The 17,722-nt window shown below is 34.3% G+C and overlaps 2 protein-coding genes across 9 annotated transcripts; both read right to left on the reverse strand.

Annotated features, from left to right (window-relative positions):
- Positions 1 to 6: 6 nt before the first annotated feature.
- Positions 7 to 5,842, reverse strand: LOC107410828 (phosphomethylpyrimidine synthase, chloroplastic). Of its 7 annotated transcripts, none has more exons than XR_007239146.2 (7): positions 5,527 to 5,667; positions 3,958 to 4,270; positions 3,676 to 3,803; positions 2,373 to 3,199; positions 1,313 to 1,995; positions 601 to 672; positions 7 to 371 (listed from the first exon to the last, which is right to left on the reverse strand). XR_007239146.2 is itself a non-coding variant. In XM_048468092.2 (6 exons), the coding sequence occupies exons 1-5, from the start codon at positions 5,528 to 5,530 to the stop codon at positions 1,315 to 1,317; spliced, it is 1,953 nt and encodes a 650-aa protein (XP_048324049.1). In that variant the 5' UTR covers positions 5,531 to 5,667; the 3' UTR covers positions 7 to 419; positions 1,313 to 1,314. The 7 variants fall into 7 exon arrangements, 3 of the variants coding, with proteins under 3 accessions (XP_048324049.1, XP_015873791.1, XP_015873790.1); XR_001580836.4 differs by having other exon boundaries at positions 7 to 419; XR_007239145.2 differs by having other exon boundaries at positions 588 to 672.
- Positions 5,843 to 10,220: 4,378 nt separating this feature from the next.
- LOC107410840 (ATP-dependent zinc metalloprotease FTSH 9, chloroplastic) lies at positions 10,221 to 17,072 on the reverse strand. 2 transcript variants are annotated; one of them, XM_016018319.4, is made up of 13 exons: positions 15,771 to 17,072; positions 14,775 to 14,840; positions 14,545 to 14,679; positions 14,315 to 14,422; positions 13,800 to 13,985; positions 13,625 to 13,711; positions 13,422 to 13,535; positions 13,158 to 13,282; positions 12,933 to 13,041; positions 12,528 to 12,653; positions 11,830 to 12,153; positions 11,635 to 11,758; positions 10,221 to 10,796 (listed from the first exon to the last, which is right to left on the reverse strand). In XM_016018319.4, the coding sequence occupies exons 1-13, from the start codon at positions 16,689 to 16,691 to the stop codon at positions 10,669 to 10,671; spliced, it is 2,553 nt and encodes an 850-aa protein (XP_015873805.1). In that variant the 5' UTR covers positions 16,692 to 17,072; the 3' UTR covers positions 10,221 to 10,668. The 2 variants fall into 2 exon arrangements, with proteins under 2 accessions (XP_015873805.1, XP_015873806.1); XM_016018320.4 differs by having other exon boundaries at positions 14,315 to 14,380; positions 15,771 to 17,069.
- Positions 17,073 to 17,722: the final 650 nt, after the last annotated feature.

Below are 17,722 nucleotides of genomic sequence, written 5' to 3' on the forward strand. Positions count from 1 at the left end.
CTGCAATTTATAATACCAATTTGTTTTTATTTTGGAAATCATAAATGGTAATAAATTTATAATAGCAAGCCCTTTATCTCATGAGGAAATGAAGCTAATATTGAAATGAATATTAGCTGACGAATAAATAGAGTCCAACAAATGGCCAATTGGATATGGTCGCTGGACATTTCTTCTTATGCTTGAATTTCCACACGGTTACTTCCCAGCCATTTAAGCTTGGCTATGAATGATATCCAACAACTAGCCCGAACCACGGACAAATGCTCTCTCTCCCTGTGCAAGCACAGAAAAACAAAAAAGAGAGAAAATGCACACTCCCTACGCAGGCATTATCCTGTTCAGGTTCAAAGGGACTATCTCAGCCTGACCTGCCGCATTCCAGCCAAACAGCCAGAGCAAAACAGATGCAGGCACCCCTGGTGCGTCTCTTATGTCAATAGAGTGAAAATTTAGGAAGAAAACAACAGGTGATAAATTAAAGGAACATCTTTATTAGCAACGCATTTAAAAGATAGGAACAAACATGTCTTGAAAAGATAAAAACACCAAACTATGTTCTTTTACCAAAGCATAAAAATGGAAACCTAATATCGAAACCTCGATAAGCTAATCATGCATCTAATAAGCCTTGAAGGTCGATAAACTGATCTGCTGCTCATTTACAGGATCCTGCAAGATACAAATCTGTAAGACATCCCACTTTAAGTGAAGAATAGGGGGGAGTGAACCCCCAAAACAAAAAAAAAAAAAAAAAAAAACAAAAAAACAAAACAGCTAGAAAACAATTTATGGTAAGGATTTAGAAATCAAACTAGTGTAAAAATACGGAGTTAAAAAACTTTCTCAGATATTATCTGTTGACAATGCCTTTCAGCACTCATCACATGCATAATGAGTGTCTAATATTAATTTTATTGAACATCTGCTACACAAATTATCAATTTTGCTTTTATAATGCTTACTTAAAAGTTCTCAATGATACTGCAACATCTATATCCATCTCAGTTTGTGGTTTGTGGGAAACTACAATATCTAGCAACCTTAAACAACTGTATTATCAATTTGAGAAGGAGTATTATGTGCCCTTGAGTTTCGATCAATACTTTGCAAGGGATATGTTTCAATCTTTTAGGTTTATAGATCATATCTTCAGAGTAGAAACTTGACCAAGATACATGATTTACCCATTTTATCCTTGTATCCATGGGGACAAGCATACCAAAATCAGTTTCTTTTATATTTTGAACAAAAAAACAATCTGTTTCTTATGTATCTTGACCAAAAATCAAACAAATCCAGAAACACTGACCTTCACCTCTCTGAGGTTTTCAAGTAACTTGCAGGCAAGTAGATTTCACCACCAATTTCACCATGCTGCTCTCCACTGACAGTTTTCTTAGCAGCCAAAAACTCAGCACTCATGGCATCCATTCCATGCTGCACAGCTTCCTCAGCACTCCCGTAACCATGCTCCTCAGCATACTTCCGCACATCCTCTGTAATCTTCATAGAGCAGAACTTCGGTCCACACATAGAGCAGAAGTGGGCCACCTTGGCACCATCTGATGGCAAGGTTTCATCATGGAAGGACATGGCAGTCATGGGGTCCAGAGACAAAGCAAACTGATCCATCCACCGGAACTCAAATCTTGCCTTGCTTAATGCATCATCCCAAGCTTGAGCCTGTGGGTGACCTTTAGCTAAATCAGCTGCATGAGCAGCTATCTTGTATGCTATAACTCCTGCCTTCACATCATCACGATTTGGCAATCCTAGGTGTTCTTTGGGAGTTACGTAACAGAGAAGTGCAGTTCCCAGAGCTCCAATATTGGCAGCACCAATGGCAGAGGTGATGTGATCGTATCCAGGAGCAATATCAGTTGTTAAAGGGCCAAGAGTGTAGAAAGGCGCTTCATTACACCATTCCAGCTGTTTCTGCATGTTTTCAGGAATCTTGTGCATTGGAATGTGTCCAGGCCCTTCATTCATTACCTGAAAGTGCATATTGTTCGTATTACAATGAATGATACACCAAAAGGAAACTTAGAAGCAAATTATGGATGAAATAACAGGGAAAATATTTTGGTTGTGGATGATACAGATTGCCTACTACATTGGTAACCTTACACCACTTTTCTTATTAATTAATCATTGTTCAAGGACTGAACTTCGGATTTTCCTGTACCGCATACCAAGTCAGCATAAGAGATAAGCCATTTTACTTAGAAGGATAGATGGGCAGAAATGTATGTGTATAGCCTTGGAAAACAATTAACATACAGCCTGAAATTCAGCAAAATTTTCTTCCGCCTATTGTCAATATGAATGCACTAGGCTGCTAAGTAGATTGGAAATTTCATTCATTTTACCTGTACATCCTTTTCCCAAGCTCTGCGGGTCAGTTCTCCTTGAGTAAGGAGCTCTGCAAATTGAGCAGTGTCATTGGCATCATAGATGGACCCAGGTCTCAATCCATCGCCTATAGATAAAGCCACATCATATTGATTACAGATGTCAAGTATGTCATCCCAGTGCTCATAAGCGAAATTCTCTTTATGATAAGCCAAGCACCACTTTGCATGGATAGATCCTCCGCGTGAGACAATCCCTGTCATACGCTTTGCTGTCAGAGGGATGTAACGCAGGAGAACACCAGCATGTATGGTGAAGTAATCTACACCCTGCTCCGCTTGTTCAATCAGAGTGTCTCTGAACACTTCCCAGCTAAGATTTTCTGCAATGCCATTCACTTTTTCAAGTGCTTGATATATGGGTACAGTCCCTACTGGCACAGCAGAGTTCCGGAGGATCCACTCACGGGTCTCATGGATGTGGCGACCTGTAGAAAGATCCATGACAGTATCGGCACCCCACATGGTTGCCCATTGGACTTTGTAAACTTCCTCTTCAATGGAGCTCGCAACAGCAGAGTTTCCAATATTTGCATTAACTTTGACCAAAAACTTTCTTCCAACTATCATTGGTTCCAGCTCCAAGTGCTTCTTATTGGAAGGAATGATCGCCCGCCCACGAGCAACTTCGGACCTCACAAACTCAGGGTCAAGTTTCTCACGAGTTGCACAATACAGCATTTCCTCAGTTATAATTCCCTGCTTAGCATAGTACATTTGAGTGTATCTAGGTGCACCTAATTTCTCACGCCTGTCAATCCACTCTTTGCGCACTTTAGCGAGTCCTATTTAACAACATCAGCCACATAACTAAATCATGGAAGCTGATCTAAGCACCAAAGATTACTGACATAAGCATAAAGTAACAAAGAAAGCAAATAAACCATCACAGCTTCCATAGTTGATTTAGTAGTCTTTTCTAATAACTATGTATTGTAAAAATATTATTATAAAACATTTAAGTTACAATATCAAAAAGTCATGATTTCATTTGGGAAGAGAGTAGTCATCTTGACTCAATGTATTTAGTCTCCTAATTTAAATTAAAAGATGCTATAGCATATTATATACTTAAAGAGGAAAAAAAAGATTAAAAAATTGTAAATTTCTCAAATGAAGAAAATGGTTATCAAACTAGAATAGCATGAAATATGTGTGAGAAAAAGAATCTGGTCCATTGTTTGATGTGAGCCGGAAACTGTTCATGAACAATAATAAACTGAAGATTTCACAACAAATTTATAAAATAAACTTGAAATACCAGTTCGTGGGCTAATGTTTTGTGGACCACTGGTATCATAGGTGTCAAAGTCTGGTTCATCTCCAGCGAGGTGAACTCGTCGAAAAGGAACTTTGAGTACATGACCAGTTTGTTCATGAACAACTTCCCTGTATGGCAGAGATTGCATTAGTTCTTGCTTAGTTATCTGAGTTCACTGTAAATGTTTATCAAAGTCAATTGATGTTTTAACAAAATAAATGAAGTTTATATATCCATGTGAGTAACATTATCATAGTCCAAAACAGCGACGGAGAGAGATACCTGTATTCTTTTGTGCTCCTTGGGAAACATTGCTCGAAGGACGGAAGTTCTTGGAAATCAGGAGCAGTGGGATCAACAGTATGCTTCCTTTGTTTAGCTCTATCTGCATTGGTTGCCAGGGGATCAAAGGTAAGTGTTGCTCTGGGACCTGAGCTCAGAGGAGGAGGGCATATTTCCTTTCTATACGCACTTGAAACACACCCCACAGTATCAAATCCCGGCAAGAAGGCAGTGCTTGGGAACTTTGCTGGAGAAGAGCTGTTTCCCTTCTTGCACACAACTGATGTCAGTGTACCATGGACTGACGCCATATCTAGATTAAACAAAGTATTGAGAGGTTATAATTAACAAGCTATTGAACTAAATGCATAATAGTAACAACGAACAGAATATATTGAGGGAGAGACTATGGTTAATATATTGAGGGAGAGACTATGGTTTCTCAGAATTGCCAATATGTATGAAATTTTGGTCCTTGTAAATAGATTATTTAATTGCCCTAAGATCATAATAGGCAACTGAATTATGGAGCAAGTTACATGGCTAACCATTTCGCACTGAAATACTTTTCAAGCAAAATCAGAAACTATCTACCAAGAAGATTGAAAAAAAAAGTCTTATTTCAAAGTAAATCGGTGGGTCTCCACTGTATTATATGTAATAATCTAAATATATCAGCCAAAACAAAGAAAGGGTGTTGTTGCATATTTTATTTTAAAATTTCATTAAAATCATAGCTGAAATACTTAAGGTGAATAAAAAATTAAAAGCTTTCATTGCATTACATCAAAGATCATCCATAATCAGTAACCACATATGCAGAAATAACTGAAAATTTGCGGTTCCAAGAAGATGTTAAAAGAAAATGACATATTTCATTTTGTGGGACGTCAAAAGAGATTCATCAAAGTTCCATGCGTTTGCGATCACCAATTTACCCTATTTTTACATGACTGCCACTTGATATATATCAGACAAGTTTCTTTTTTTATTTATTTTTTTATTTTTGTGACGTTTGTGAAAAAATACAAAAGCGATCCAAATTACAGCGGAAACACAAAAAGACAAACACAAATACAAAAGAAATTTACAGCAAAACCATAATATATATATATATATATATATATATTCTTTTAAAAATTTAATTGTTTGATTTCCACGATGGAATGGGGGGAAAAAAAAAAGATAAGCAAATGACTTAGAATTCGATCTGGAATTCAATCGCATAAATTTTATCACAGTCGATCAAACAGAGCAATGCGTGCAATTCAATGTTTGTCGAAAAACTCGGAGGAGAAGAGCCAGAAAATCATACAAGATTATCAATTTGTGACAAAACATCTCAGATCAGAAACATTAAAAGACACTGTAAGCCTTAGGCTCTGTTTGGCATCTAGGAAGACGCAAAAACTTGACCACGAAAATGAAATAGCACCTAATTAACAGAGTTTTAAGACGATCGCTTAAACCATTTCATATGACTATTAATATTCCAGTTAAAAAAGCAGCCAAACAACAGGAAAAAAGAAAAGAAAAAAAAGCTAATAAAATCGGAAACAGAATTTATACACATATTTCATAGGCTTTCCGGGGAACTAAACAGAGAAGCAAGAAATGCGAATATTTAGCGAAACAAATATGAGACAGATACAATAAGGCTTCAAATTAGAGAAGAATATGCGTTCAAAGCTAGGGTTTTGAGAGACTGAGAGAGAATGATGAACCTGGTTGAAGGTGAATGGTCTTATCTTCTTCTGCACACTCTCACAGCGGTACGTTCAAATGATGAGTGAGCAAATGTCGAAGATTTTGGATTCTTATAGCTTTGAGAAGATGTTTCCAGGGTACCCAAACGCTCACGAAAAGCGTTTGCTCACGTGGCGCTCTCATGATTCGCGACGTAGATATTTTCGTATAACTTTATATCTTTTGCTTTTTCTTTCTCTTTTTTTCTTTAATGGAAAGTTTAATATATTTTAAAAAAAAAAAATTTATGTAGACCTTTTTAATTTTATTATTATTTTATTTAAACATTTTGTTTTTTTTTTAAAAAAAAGAAATCATTATTTATTGCTTTTTAATTTTCTAAATTTGTTTAAAAAAGATTAATATATCTATTTTAATCAATTGCTAAATTAGTTGGTAAAACTAATAAAAACGGACCAATGATCTTACTCTAAAAGATAACTAAAAAGAAAGTAATGGTAATTTTTTTAAATTTATGAAGTTTAAATAAAATTATTACGAAACTAAAATGGTGTAATAATTTATCTTAATTTTTTTTATAAAAATCAAGGTTCAATATAAATAATATGATAATATATCAATAGGTGAAGAATTAATACACATAAAATATGAATTAAAATTTATCCACTTTGCCACACCATTGTTTAATTGTATAATAAGATGTTAATTAATGAGTTTTGATATAACAAAAGGAAGTTGGTTTTATTGGTATAAACCTTTTATATTCACATTATAAGTTGATTGTGAATACGAAACACACTCAATAAAACTTCTTTGTACATATTATCTTAAAATTAAATTGTTATTTTGAATTATGGGCATGTATGAGCGCTTCACTACCACGTTGATATCATTCGAAAGGAAAAAAGAAAATATTATTTTCTAACGTTTACTTTTATTTAAAGATGTTTTCATCTCAAGTATTTCGGTATTTTTAGGTGCATTTTCTTTTTATCAGGTAACATTCCAAATAAAATTATGTGAAAATTGACTTTGTATTATCTTATAATTAAATCATTATCTTATATCATGTGGTATGTATTTGAGACATGCATTTGAGAACTTGACTACCATGTTAACGATGTTTTTTAGAAAAAAAGCATAACAAAAGTCGGTTTTTTTCTTATATAGATAAGAAAAATCAATGCTTTTGATGTTTTTTTTCTAAAAAAATTTCAATTTTTCTTTTAGTCCGTATGCGAACGATCCTGATTACAAAATTAGCCTATATATATATATATATATATATAACTTTGTTACAATGTGCACCAGTTTTATATCATAAAACACGTCCACCATTCTATTATAGATGATAAACTTAGAAATCTAGTCTATTATATATATGTTTATTTTTATAAAATTTTAGATGCTTTTTTGTTTTTTTTTTTTTTTGGGCCGATGTGCATTTTATTTTTGTTAAGTACAAGTATACATTGCACGTGTCATGTCACACTTAGTTATTGTCACCTTAATTTTTATTTAGATCTTTCAATTTTGTCTTAATTATAGTTAAATTCAAATGTTTAAAAAATTATACTCTGAACTTATTTTTCTAAATTTTTATAGTTAAAAATTATAATATTATTATGATAAAATAAAAAAGGTTCAAATGAAATTTACCTTGTTTTGCAATATAATAATGCATTAATTACATTTCCTTCAAGTCCAATATTTTAGATTGGAACGCGGCTGAAAAAGGAAAGCAAAATGGTGAAAGTTTAGAAGTTGTTGGCTAACAGAAAGGTTGTTTTATTTTTAATTTTTATACAATTGTCTGTAATTTTTTAGCCAAGATATTTCATTTTAGTAGTACATAAAATTTGTTAGGTATTAACTACAAACTCATGATAGGAAAAAAAAAATATACAAATACCAAAATACAATTTCAGACTTTTTTTTTACCTTACTTTGAATTTATGGTCAATTAAAATGCTTAACAAACTCTATCTACTATCATCTAATACTAAGAAACATTTAAAAGTTATAAGTAAATTGCACATAACTAAGTAAATTCCACACCTTAAACCCTATTTGACATTACTTTTGATTTTGCATCTGGTTTTCCATAAGTTTTTCTTTAAAAAATTATTCTTTATTAGCTTTGGTTGAAAATATTTTTAAAAATTATCTAAACACTTTTAAAAGTAGTTTTTGCTTCAAAAACTACTTTTTAGCTTTTCAAAAATTATGCCAAATAGAATTTTATTTAGAGTTACTCTTTTAATTATTTGGCTCAACTCCAAGTCACATGAAGTTGCTTTTTAGAGGCAACAAAGGGTTGCAAGCTTCTTTTAATTATCACTTCTTTTGCTCAAACTGAAATCATGCTCGCCCTTGAAAGCATGCATGCATCTAACTTAATCATTTTCTATTAAAAAAAAAAAAATCATTCTCAGAACTCATTAAAAAAAAAAAAAAGGCCTAAATAATCCGTTTTTGCTTGACTACAGGAACCGGGCATATTAATAATTTAATGATGTAGTATAAACGTACTTTAAAGCATTTTTATCTTTAAAAATAAATTTTATATTTTGATTATTTAGGGCAACTTGCATAGCAATGTCATTTCAGTATTGTGTAAAAGCCAGCTTACATGGCAGTTTGATTGTCAACAGCTCAACATTCCTTAAAAGTCTAAAAAAAAAAGAAAAAAAATGAAAAAAGAATCCTTATGGAGTTTTTTGGTTTTTTTTTGTGTCTAGGCGAAATATGGTTTTTCTAAACTGGAGAAGAGACATATAAGGAGTTGGCTTTAAACTTTTTCCTTTTTCTAAGTAAAATATTGTATATATCAAACTGTAAATATTAGAAAAATTGTGGCTCTTGTGTTGACACATTTAAGGCGTGTTGATATTCTGTTTAATAGTACTCAAGGGACAGATACTACGACCAATTTAACGACCAAAAAGAATAACAAATTTTATGGACAAATTAAACAGACACCAAATTTTATTTCTCATTTAGATAAAAAAATATACTAGAATTAGTATATCAATTGTAAATACATTATCTAAAAAATATAAAAACTAAGATAGCCTGGGAAGAGGTTAAGTCAAGGTGCGTGTAAGCTAATCAGCCGAATACACCTATTAGTTAAAGTCCAAACAACTAACACCATGCATGTAATTTATATACAAATCTTAAGTTACTACTTCATATATATATATATATATATATATAATATTGTATGTATAGAATAATTTTTTTATGGGAGAATTCCTATTTTGTTAAATTAAAAATATTTTTATTTAATTAAATTATACGAATACATCAACCTCTATCTTTTTAACTTTTTTTATTTATAAAAAAAATTAAATTATATAATCATTAATATATAAATTCAAATCTAAAATTTATATGGAAATGTAATAATCTTTACTAATTACCATATAATCATTATTTACTTTCCAAAGTCATGAAATCTCTATTAAGAGAATTCTTATATATAAATATTTATAACAATATTTTTTGTGAGTTATTTAATTTAAGAATTAAAGATAAAAATTATTATTATTAAAAATTAAAGAGAAGAAAGTATAAAAGGGAGAAAAGAAAGGAGGAATTTATAAGGACGATGTCATTAGGGAAAGAAACAGAACCACATGGAGAGTGTGGTCCTTGGAAACATGCATGGAGGGTTTACGATTTGTAATTTTCCATCGCCATTCGGCCAATTCCAAAAGAGACAAATGATATGGGGTTTCTTTCAGAAAGCAACGCTGATATTTTGGTTCGTCTCCAAAAATATCATCAAAACCCAAGATAACAGAATCATTTCTTTTCAATGCATTTCCATTCCATTCAATTTTAATTAGTCTTTTTTTCCTTGAAGTGCTATGCATTTTCCTTGGATATTCAAACCGATTGAGCTGGCTAACTGGTAATTTCATTCAAGTTGTACCTCCTCATGTAGATCAGAGCAAAACTCAGCCAGTTACATAAATCAATCAAATATGAACCATATTTTAGTGGCCGAAATTCGTGGGGGGTAAGGTTTGAGAAAGATCCAAACTTAAAGGTCAAAATCCATGAGCTTATGACTCGGCCAACCTACCCTTTAGAATCCAAATCTTTTATTTAATTTAATTTTTTTTTGTTTTTTTTGGGCTAATACAAATCCTGTAATGGGATTTTTCTTTTTCTTTAGCTATATAATATATTTTTAAACCTGAAGGGTGGAGATGTTAATGCAAACTGCTTTTCATCAAACGCACAGCTTGGGAAGTCCAAAAAAATTATATATATAAAAAAAAAATAATAATAATATTCTAGGGTTCGCTTAACAGAAGAATTCCAAATACTGACTGCCAAATCCTGCTCTGGGTGGTAACTTCGTTTTCAATGTTCACAGCACCATTGCAAGTTAGTAGGAATAATCCCATACCTTAGAAAGGAATTTCTTTTCCAAAATTATGCATTTGCATTTACGACAAATATATAGAAATAAATAATAATAATAATAATAATAATAATAATAATAACAAAATAAAGAAAAAAAGCCATTCATCCGGGGCTACTGAAGCAACATATTGCGAACTATATATTTCACAAAATAATACCGTACCATGTACAACTGAATATCAATTACAATTGCAAAAAGCCGGATCCAAGTAAGTTATGTAATACCCAATATACAACAGCATTTAGAAACCAACTCGGCTTTGCACCAGACCAAAGTTATTTTGTCACCTGAGAGGGCTCCTGAGGATATAAATCTTCGACTTCTTCCCCTACTATTTCCGGTTGAGCATACGAAACAAATAGCAAGAGGCAAAATGAAGTGCAAGCCGGGACCTTGTTAAAAATTTGAACCCAAAATTTACTATACCAAGATATACATCCTTTGCAAGGTTTGAGTTAATGCTAGTTACGAGGGAAAGTTCATTTACATGATAGTGGAATAAGGGACACAATCTTCTCCATTCTTTTTCCCTTTAAATTTGAGGGGCAGATCAACAATGGTCGTTATCCAGATACAGTATGCAGTGGGAGAAGAGACTCTTGCTTGCCTTTAATGAAAATTGCTAGTTCCGTTGGTGCAACCACCAATTTTAACCACTCTTGTAGCTCCTCACCTTCCACTTTCTCCTTATCTGAAGAAGAAATATACATTCAAACGCCATGACAACTACAGTATTTGAGCTTAATATAAACACAGTGAAAGTGGCATATTACCAACTCATTATGCAAGCCTCCACGCTGAAAGCTCAATAGGTAAACACAAGGTCACAAGCATAGAACAGAACAAACAACAGAACTATGATCTGATAGAGACAACCATTCGTATTGTTCACTTATTTCTCCTCTTTAGTTATCTGCTTTGCCATGCCTCAATTTAATCTATAACCAGACCCTGTTTATTTAATTTTCAAGCTAAAACCTCAGTTTCTAAATACTTACAGCATCTCCAATGCAGTCCCTTTTCGAGTAAGGTTCTCTATATTAAAATCCAATTGTTACACACTCTGGTATACTCTTTTACTTCCAGAAATCAAAATAGAAAGCAACATGAATGCAGAGAACCAAAGGAACATTCCGAATTTGAATACTTATATAGCAAATTATACTATAAAAAACCTAACTTTTCATTTAATATATTACACCTATAACCATCGGTATCTTATTTGGCATATTTAAACCTTTGTTAAACACGTTCTCTACTTTATGAAACAATGCTCTCTGAAGAAAAGAGCACTATAAAAGATGCTCATATAATCAATCTCCATAAAATTTTCTGAGGCATACAATCCCTAGGTTAAATTTCAGTTTTTGATTTTCTGTCAATTTTTATTGATCCTATTGTGTATAAATATAGCCCATTGAAACAGCACATCAAAGAGCTACATTTTGAAAGTATATTTCAACCAAAAAAAAAAAAAAAAAGAAAAGAAAAAGAAACTGTACAAAAATATTAGAGCATCAATCAATCACCTTCCAGGTGAGCACCAAGCCCCTCCAGAACAGTAGGATTTGCACGCACAACACAAAGAGCAACATCCAAAGCAGATTGCAGCAAAGCTTTCACCTCTCTTTGAACTAGGTCAACAAGATGTCCCTGCAGTGTTCAGTCCAGATCAGTATTTGCAGCCAATAAATTAAAGAAACAGGCTCAAGAAAACACAAGACCTGATCCCTTCCCCAAGGAGAAGCTCCCCCAGACTCATCAATTCCACCACCAGACAGTGTAGCTATAGAAACAGGACCTATAGTCTGATTAAGACCATACTCAGCTACTGCCTTGTATGCCATATCAGTTGCTCGTCGTATATCATCAAGTGCACCTGTTGAAACACGACCTGAATAAACAACTTCTTCTGCTGCACGTCCACCAAGAAGAGTAACCAAGCGACCATGTAGCTCATCAATGAAGAGTAAATATCTATCTTCATTTGTTGGAGGACTATAAGTAAAACCCAAGGCACCGCCGGACCTTGGCAATATGCTTAACTTCTGATAACACAGAAATATACACCAATTAACATAGAACAGAAATTAAATATTGGGTGACTAACTATATTATCATGGCATGTTCTTGACTTCAATAATAAATAAACACCCTAAATAGTAATGACATGGTAGTTATATGTCTTCACATTCATATAACTGTTTTCGTTGCATGTACTTTCTAGGTATAAGCCAGAAAATGTTGAATAATTAAATGGTACTTATATGTCTTAAAATTTATATTACTGTTTTCATTGCATGTACTTTCTAGGTAAAAGCCCATCATATGCGAGTCTCTAACATCCCTAGATTCCCCACCATAAGCCACAAATCAAACTAGCTTTTCATACAATATTCCGGTGAAAATGTTGAATATTCACCTCAACACGTGGCTGCCCATGAAGAAGATTTGCAACAGCAGTTCCTACCACCGCATGACCAGCTTCATGCCTTGCAACCACAGCTTTCTCACTTCCCTGCAACTTGGCAGTCTTCTTTTCTATTCCCTACATAGTTCAGTTTCCATTCAAGTTGGTCAAAAAGCAACTATAGTAAGCCATAATTGGAAATTTCATACCCACAAGAGGGGATAAAACAAGTGCCGGATAAAGACTTTAGAAATCATTTGTTCTATTTTAATCATAATTCATAAAAGCTTTATAAAAATGATTTTAAATGTATGAAAAAACATCAAGATGAAGTCCAGTTTGCAAAAGAACAATGATGAAAAAAATGCTCTCTCCATCTCTCTCTCACACACTCGAGATACTCAATGAGAGAATTACAGCTATTGATCTCTCCACAGCTTGAATGAAATCAATTTTCTCCACAACAACTTTGTTTTCTCGTCCAGCCAACAAAGCAGCCTCATTTACCAAATTTGCTAGATCTGCCCTGCATGATTGATTTAATTAAAAGTCACTCTCAATGTTGGCCACAAAAGAAGAAAGTTTATTATTTAATCTTGATTGCTGCTTTGACACTTGATGGAGGAGGAAGGAGGCATATACCCAGTAAAACCAGTGGTCATAGAAGCAATGTCACTAAGATCAACATTGTCCGCCAAAGGAAGTTCTTTCTTAGAAACATGAACCTTTAGGATTGCTTCTCGTCCATTCCTATCAGGTGTTTCAACCTAAAAGAGGAAATAATAAAATAAAGAAAACCCATATGAGTCATGAGATATAATGTTTATGCAAGAAAGGCTTGGCCACTAGGAATTTTCTAGAGGTCTCATTTTGACGTTCAGAGAGGTATGAAACAGGAATACAAACCATAACTACACGATCAAATCTCCCTGGCCGGCGAAGAGCAGGGTCTAAGACATCAGATCGATTAGTTGCTCCAAGAACAATCACAGCAGAATTGCTGTCAAATCCATCCATCTCCTGCAATGTGATTTCAAATATAGTAACTTACTAAGAAACAGCAAAAATTGTCCTAAATCTGAAAACCATGAAGCAAGGAAAAAACTTACAGTGAGTAACTGATTCAAGGTTTGTTCTCTCTCATCGTTGCTCACAATGCGGAATTTACCATCACGACTTTTTGCTACAGCATCTATCTGAATAAGAGAAGAACAAAATTGCAAATCCACTTAGAATTCATAAGTTATACGTCTTACACAAAGAATAGTATATCTTCATTCTGACCTCATCAATAAATATTATTGATGGTGCTTCCTTCTTTGCCCGAGCAAAGAGATCTCTCACACGAGAAGCACCCATTCCAACATACAACTCTACAAACTCACTCGCAGAGCAACTAATAAAGGGCACTTCAGCTTCCCCAGCCACAGCCTTTGCAAGAAGAGTCTTACCTGTCCCAGGAAGACCCACCTGTAAGATAAAAAAATTGATATTACAGATTATTACACTATCTGCTAAACAACACATGATCTAGCTTCCGACCAAATAAAAAAAATAAAATAAAATAAAATAAAAGAAGTGAAAAACAAAAAAAAAAAAAAAAAAAAAAAAAAAAAACACACATGATCTAGCTGTGCATATATCCTGGGAAAAATATATGCAGCCAATCACACACCATAAAATCTGACCACTGCAGACATAGATTGGATACAAATTGCTAAAATTTTTGCTGACAGATTTACATGAATCGCAATCTCTGAATACAAGAAAACCATCATAAGTTTGCACCTTAAACTCACCAGAAGAACACCACGAGGAGGACGAGCACCAAGTCGAATATACCTGTCTGGATTCCGAAGAAATTCCTGGCCAGTAAACATCAGCATATAAAAACCATTTCCTGAATGCTCCAGAAAGCCAGGAAAAAAAAAAAAAAAACATTTCCTTAATTAGTAGGAAGCCTTTGGGACCCCCTCATCTCTAATGGCCTATCAGTGATAAAAATTGAGTAAAGGAATTTCCAAGATACCACTATTTCTTCCAGCTCCTCCTTAGCCTCATCAACACCAGCTACATCAGCAAAGGTGATTGTTTCTCCTTGTTCAGATGCTTTTGCACCACCAGAGCCCCCAGACTTGCGGTTCCTAATCTGACCTGGGGAGTGCTGCAGACAAGCGAGTAACACTCAGAACCATGTCACACAAATTTCAATGCACCCACAATAGAAAAAGGAGAAAAAAAAAAAAATGCAGCTTGCACCTGTGAAAAGCTTACAGGGAACCGGTGGAGAAGCCCTGCAAGCAAAGCAACATAAAACAAAGCTATCTGCAAGAGGCAGTGTGAAGTCAATAGATGTATAGCTTCCTTACACGAAATAAAATAAACATCTTTCACAACCATGGCAAACTAAAGCACCTTTTTTATTTTACTCCACTTATATGCCATATAAATCAGTTCTAACATTCTTGATCAGATTGTTTCCTTAACATCATGTTTATGCCAGATTCATCTAATAAATAAGGTCAGATAAGCACAAGATTTTATATCATATTTTGAAATTTTTGCTAATAAACTGTTTTCATACATATATATATATATATATATATTTTTTTTTTTTCAAGTTGCTCCTGTGAAAAGTATGGATGCTTCTCTCAAATTTGCATATACATAACTAAGTTAAAGAGTTACAAACACTCCTTTCCCACTCCTTTCTTTTACATTTGAAAATGCATTCACAAGAAAGTGAGCTTGACTTTCTACACTGAAAAATAATGTCTTCTCCATAAAATGGGACAAGTACTTCACCAATCTAGAGGATTTTCCAGTTCTTATGCAGCAGTAGAAATTCAAGGGGAAAAAATGGATCAGACAACCTCCATTTTTGGATGCAAGTACAAGTTAAAAAGAGAGGAGGTATTTGGATGGTTTATTAGAATCTCATTCGGGGTTCAATATATAATAATTGTCAGACCTTCTGCAACAGCAAAATAATGTAAAGTTGGCATATGATGTTGCCTATAATTGTTTCAGTTTCGTCTCCCATTAATCTCATGATGTATGAAATCATTTCACAGGATACCAATCAACACAGAGTTCATATTTTCATCACAAATAACCACCTACACCAAATATTATCATCTCTATTCACAAACTTCAAAAGCATTCACAACTCAGCCCCTATTACTTGCATAATAGTTCATTAAAAAAGAATTGCTTCAGTGGCTACCAGACAGAATCCAATAACTGAAACCTTACCAATGCAGAGTTCAAGAATCCACCCGATCGCTTATCCGGCGATCCAAACTCCACTTCATTTTCAAGCATTTTCTCATAGGGCGCTTTGATATCAGCGGGTCTAGTGGTAGTATAAACCACCCTCTTGGTCGGAGCAACACTCCGTAGCAAAGATTCCGATTCTTGCAACTTACTGGTAGCAACACCACCACCATTACCAACACCCACTTCACTTTCCGGATTACCACCAGCTTCAGACTTCAACTTAAACATGATATGAACCCCATCAACCTCAACCTTCTGAACCTGATTGGTATTAATCTTACCCAAAAACTCACTGTACGGCACGCTCACAAACGTCGTCGGCGTCCTCGGCTCCGAACCCGGCAAAGGGATTCCCGGTCGGAGCAACCGCATGACGAATATCACAATTCCCAATTGCAGCAGCAAAATCCCGATTTCTTGCGCCTGAACTATCGGCTGCCACCGGAATTTCCCTCCTTTCGACCACCACCAGTTCCCTTTCCCTTGTTTCTCCTTCCTCCGATTCGACGCCGAAGACGACCCCGAATTCGAAGGTGCCGTGGACTTCTTGTTCACGCCTTGGCCTTCGCTCGTCTTCGCTTCGCTCTTCTCTCCGGAATCGCTGTCCTGACCGGTCGCCGAAACTTTACTCCTCCTAAATCCTCCATTATTCTTCAAGCAACCGCGTTCCCAAATCCCGAACCTCCCCGAAATTTTCAGCGCACTACTACTTCCTTGTCCGTACAGATTGACCGAAGGGAACGAAATCGAATTGGGAACGAAACGATTCGAGCCATGGTGGAAAACCCTGCACCGACCGCGAAAAAATCCCAAACCATGTCCGTGATAGAGGTTGTAATTCGAATTCAAATGGAATTTCTTGTAAACTATTGGGCGTAGATACTCAACTGACGCCATTCCCAAACCCTAAAAATCCAAAAGAAATTCAACAAACATATATATATATATAGATAAATATATATATATACACAGTCCCCGATATATATTGTTATAGTATAAGGCCAGTCTGAGAAATTTGAGAGTATCAATGGTGCCAAGTTAGCGAAGTTTGAAACAGAGAGAGGAAACAGAGAAAGAGAGAGATAGAGAGATTCAAACTGTAGTATATGAACCGTTGGATGAAGATGAAGTATGGAATCTTAACCGTCAAAGTTTCCCTTTCGGGGATTTAATTTATATTTTCTTTTTTCATTTTCTTGCCAAATTTCCTAAAGCGTTATCTTTGGGCTCTCTGCAATGTCCGTTCAGGTTTATGGGAGAGATGGGAAAGGGAAGTATAGGGGCCATTATCCAGTGTTTCGCCACCTACGAAAGGTTAAGATGTTTCTGAGGTTGATATTGGGATTAAGATTTTAAAAGCACACGTGCATTAAATAGAACCATGTTTAAAATCCTGTAAATAAAAAACATTTGGCACCTTGGCCCGGCAAATTGGCAACACACATTCAGCGCGACTGAGCACCACACGCTCACCTACAGACTTTTTTTCGGCCAAGAGATTTCAGTACAGTTTTTAAAATAGCTGATGATTCTAACCAAATTCATTTTGATGCAAAAAAACAATGTTGTCGGAATATACATGAACCAAAACTTGAATGTAAAAACTTAATTTTTATGATAAAAATTGATAAAAATTGATTAGTTTTAGTGGTTGAATATTTTTATTTGTATTCGCGAGAATACAAATTCAAATAATAAAAAAAAAATTTAAATAAATTGTAATTTAGATAAATTATTCAAAAAAAATTTAATTTTTATATTTTGAAAAAAAAAATCAGATTTTATAGTATTCGTCCTTTTTTCGGACAATTAAGATGGCCATGATCTCTAGAATATCTATTAGATTCAGAGATAAAAAATTTTCCTTCCCAATTTGATGTAAGTAAAAATAAATAAATAAATTAGGTGTTGTAAATAAAGGTAAAAAA

The sequence above is a fragment of the Ziziphus jujuba genome, chromosome 10 (genome assembly GCF_031755915.1).
Source record: "Ziziphus jujuba cultivar Dongzao chromosome 10, ASM3175591v1".
Lineage (NCBI taxonomy): Eukaryota > Viridiplantae > Streptophyta > Magnoliopsida > Rosales > Rhamnaceae > Ziziphus > Ziziphus jujuba.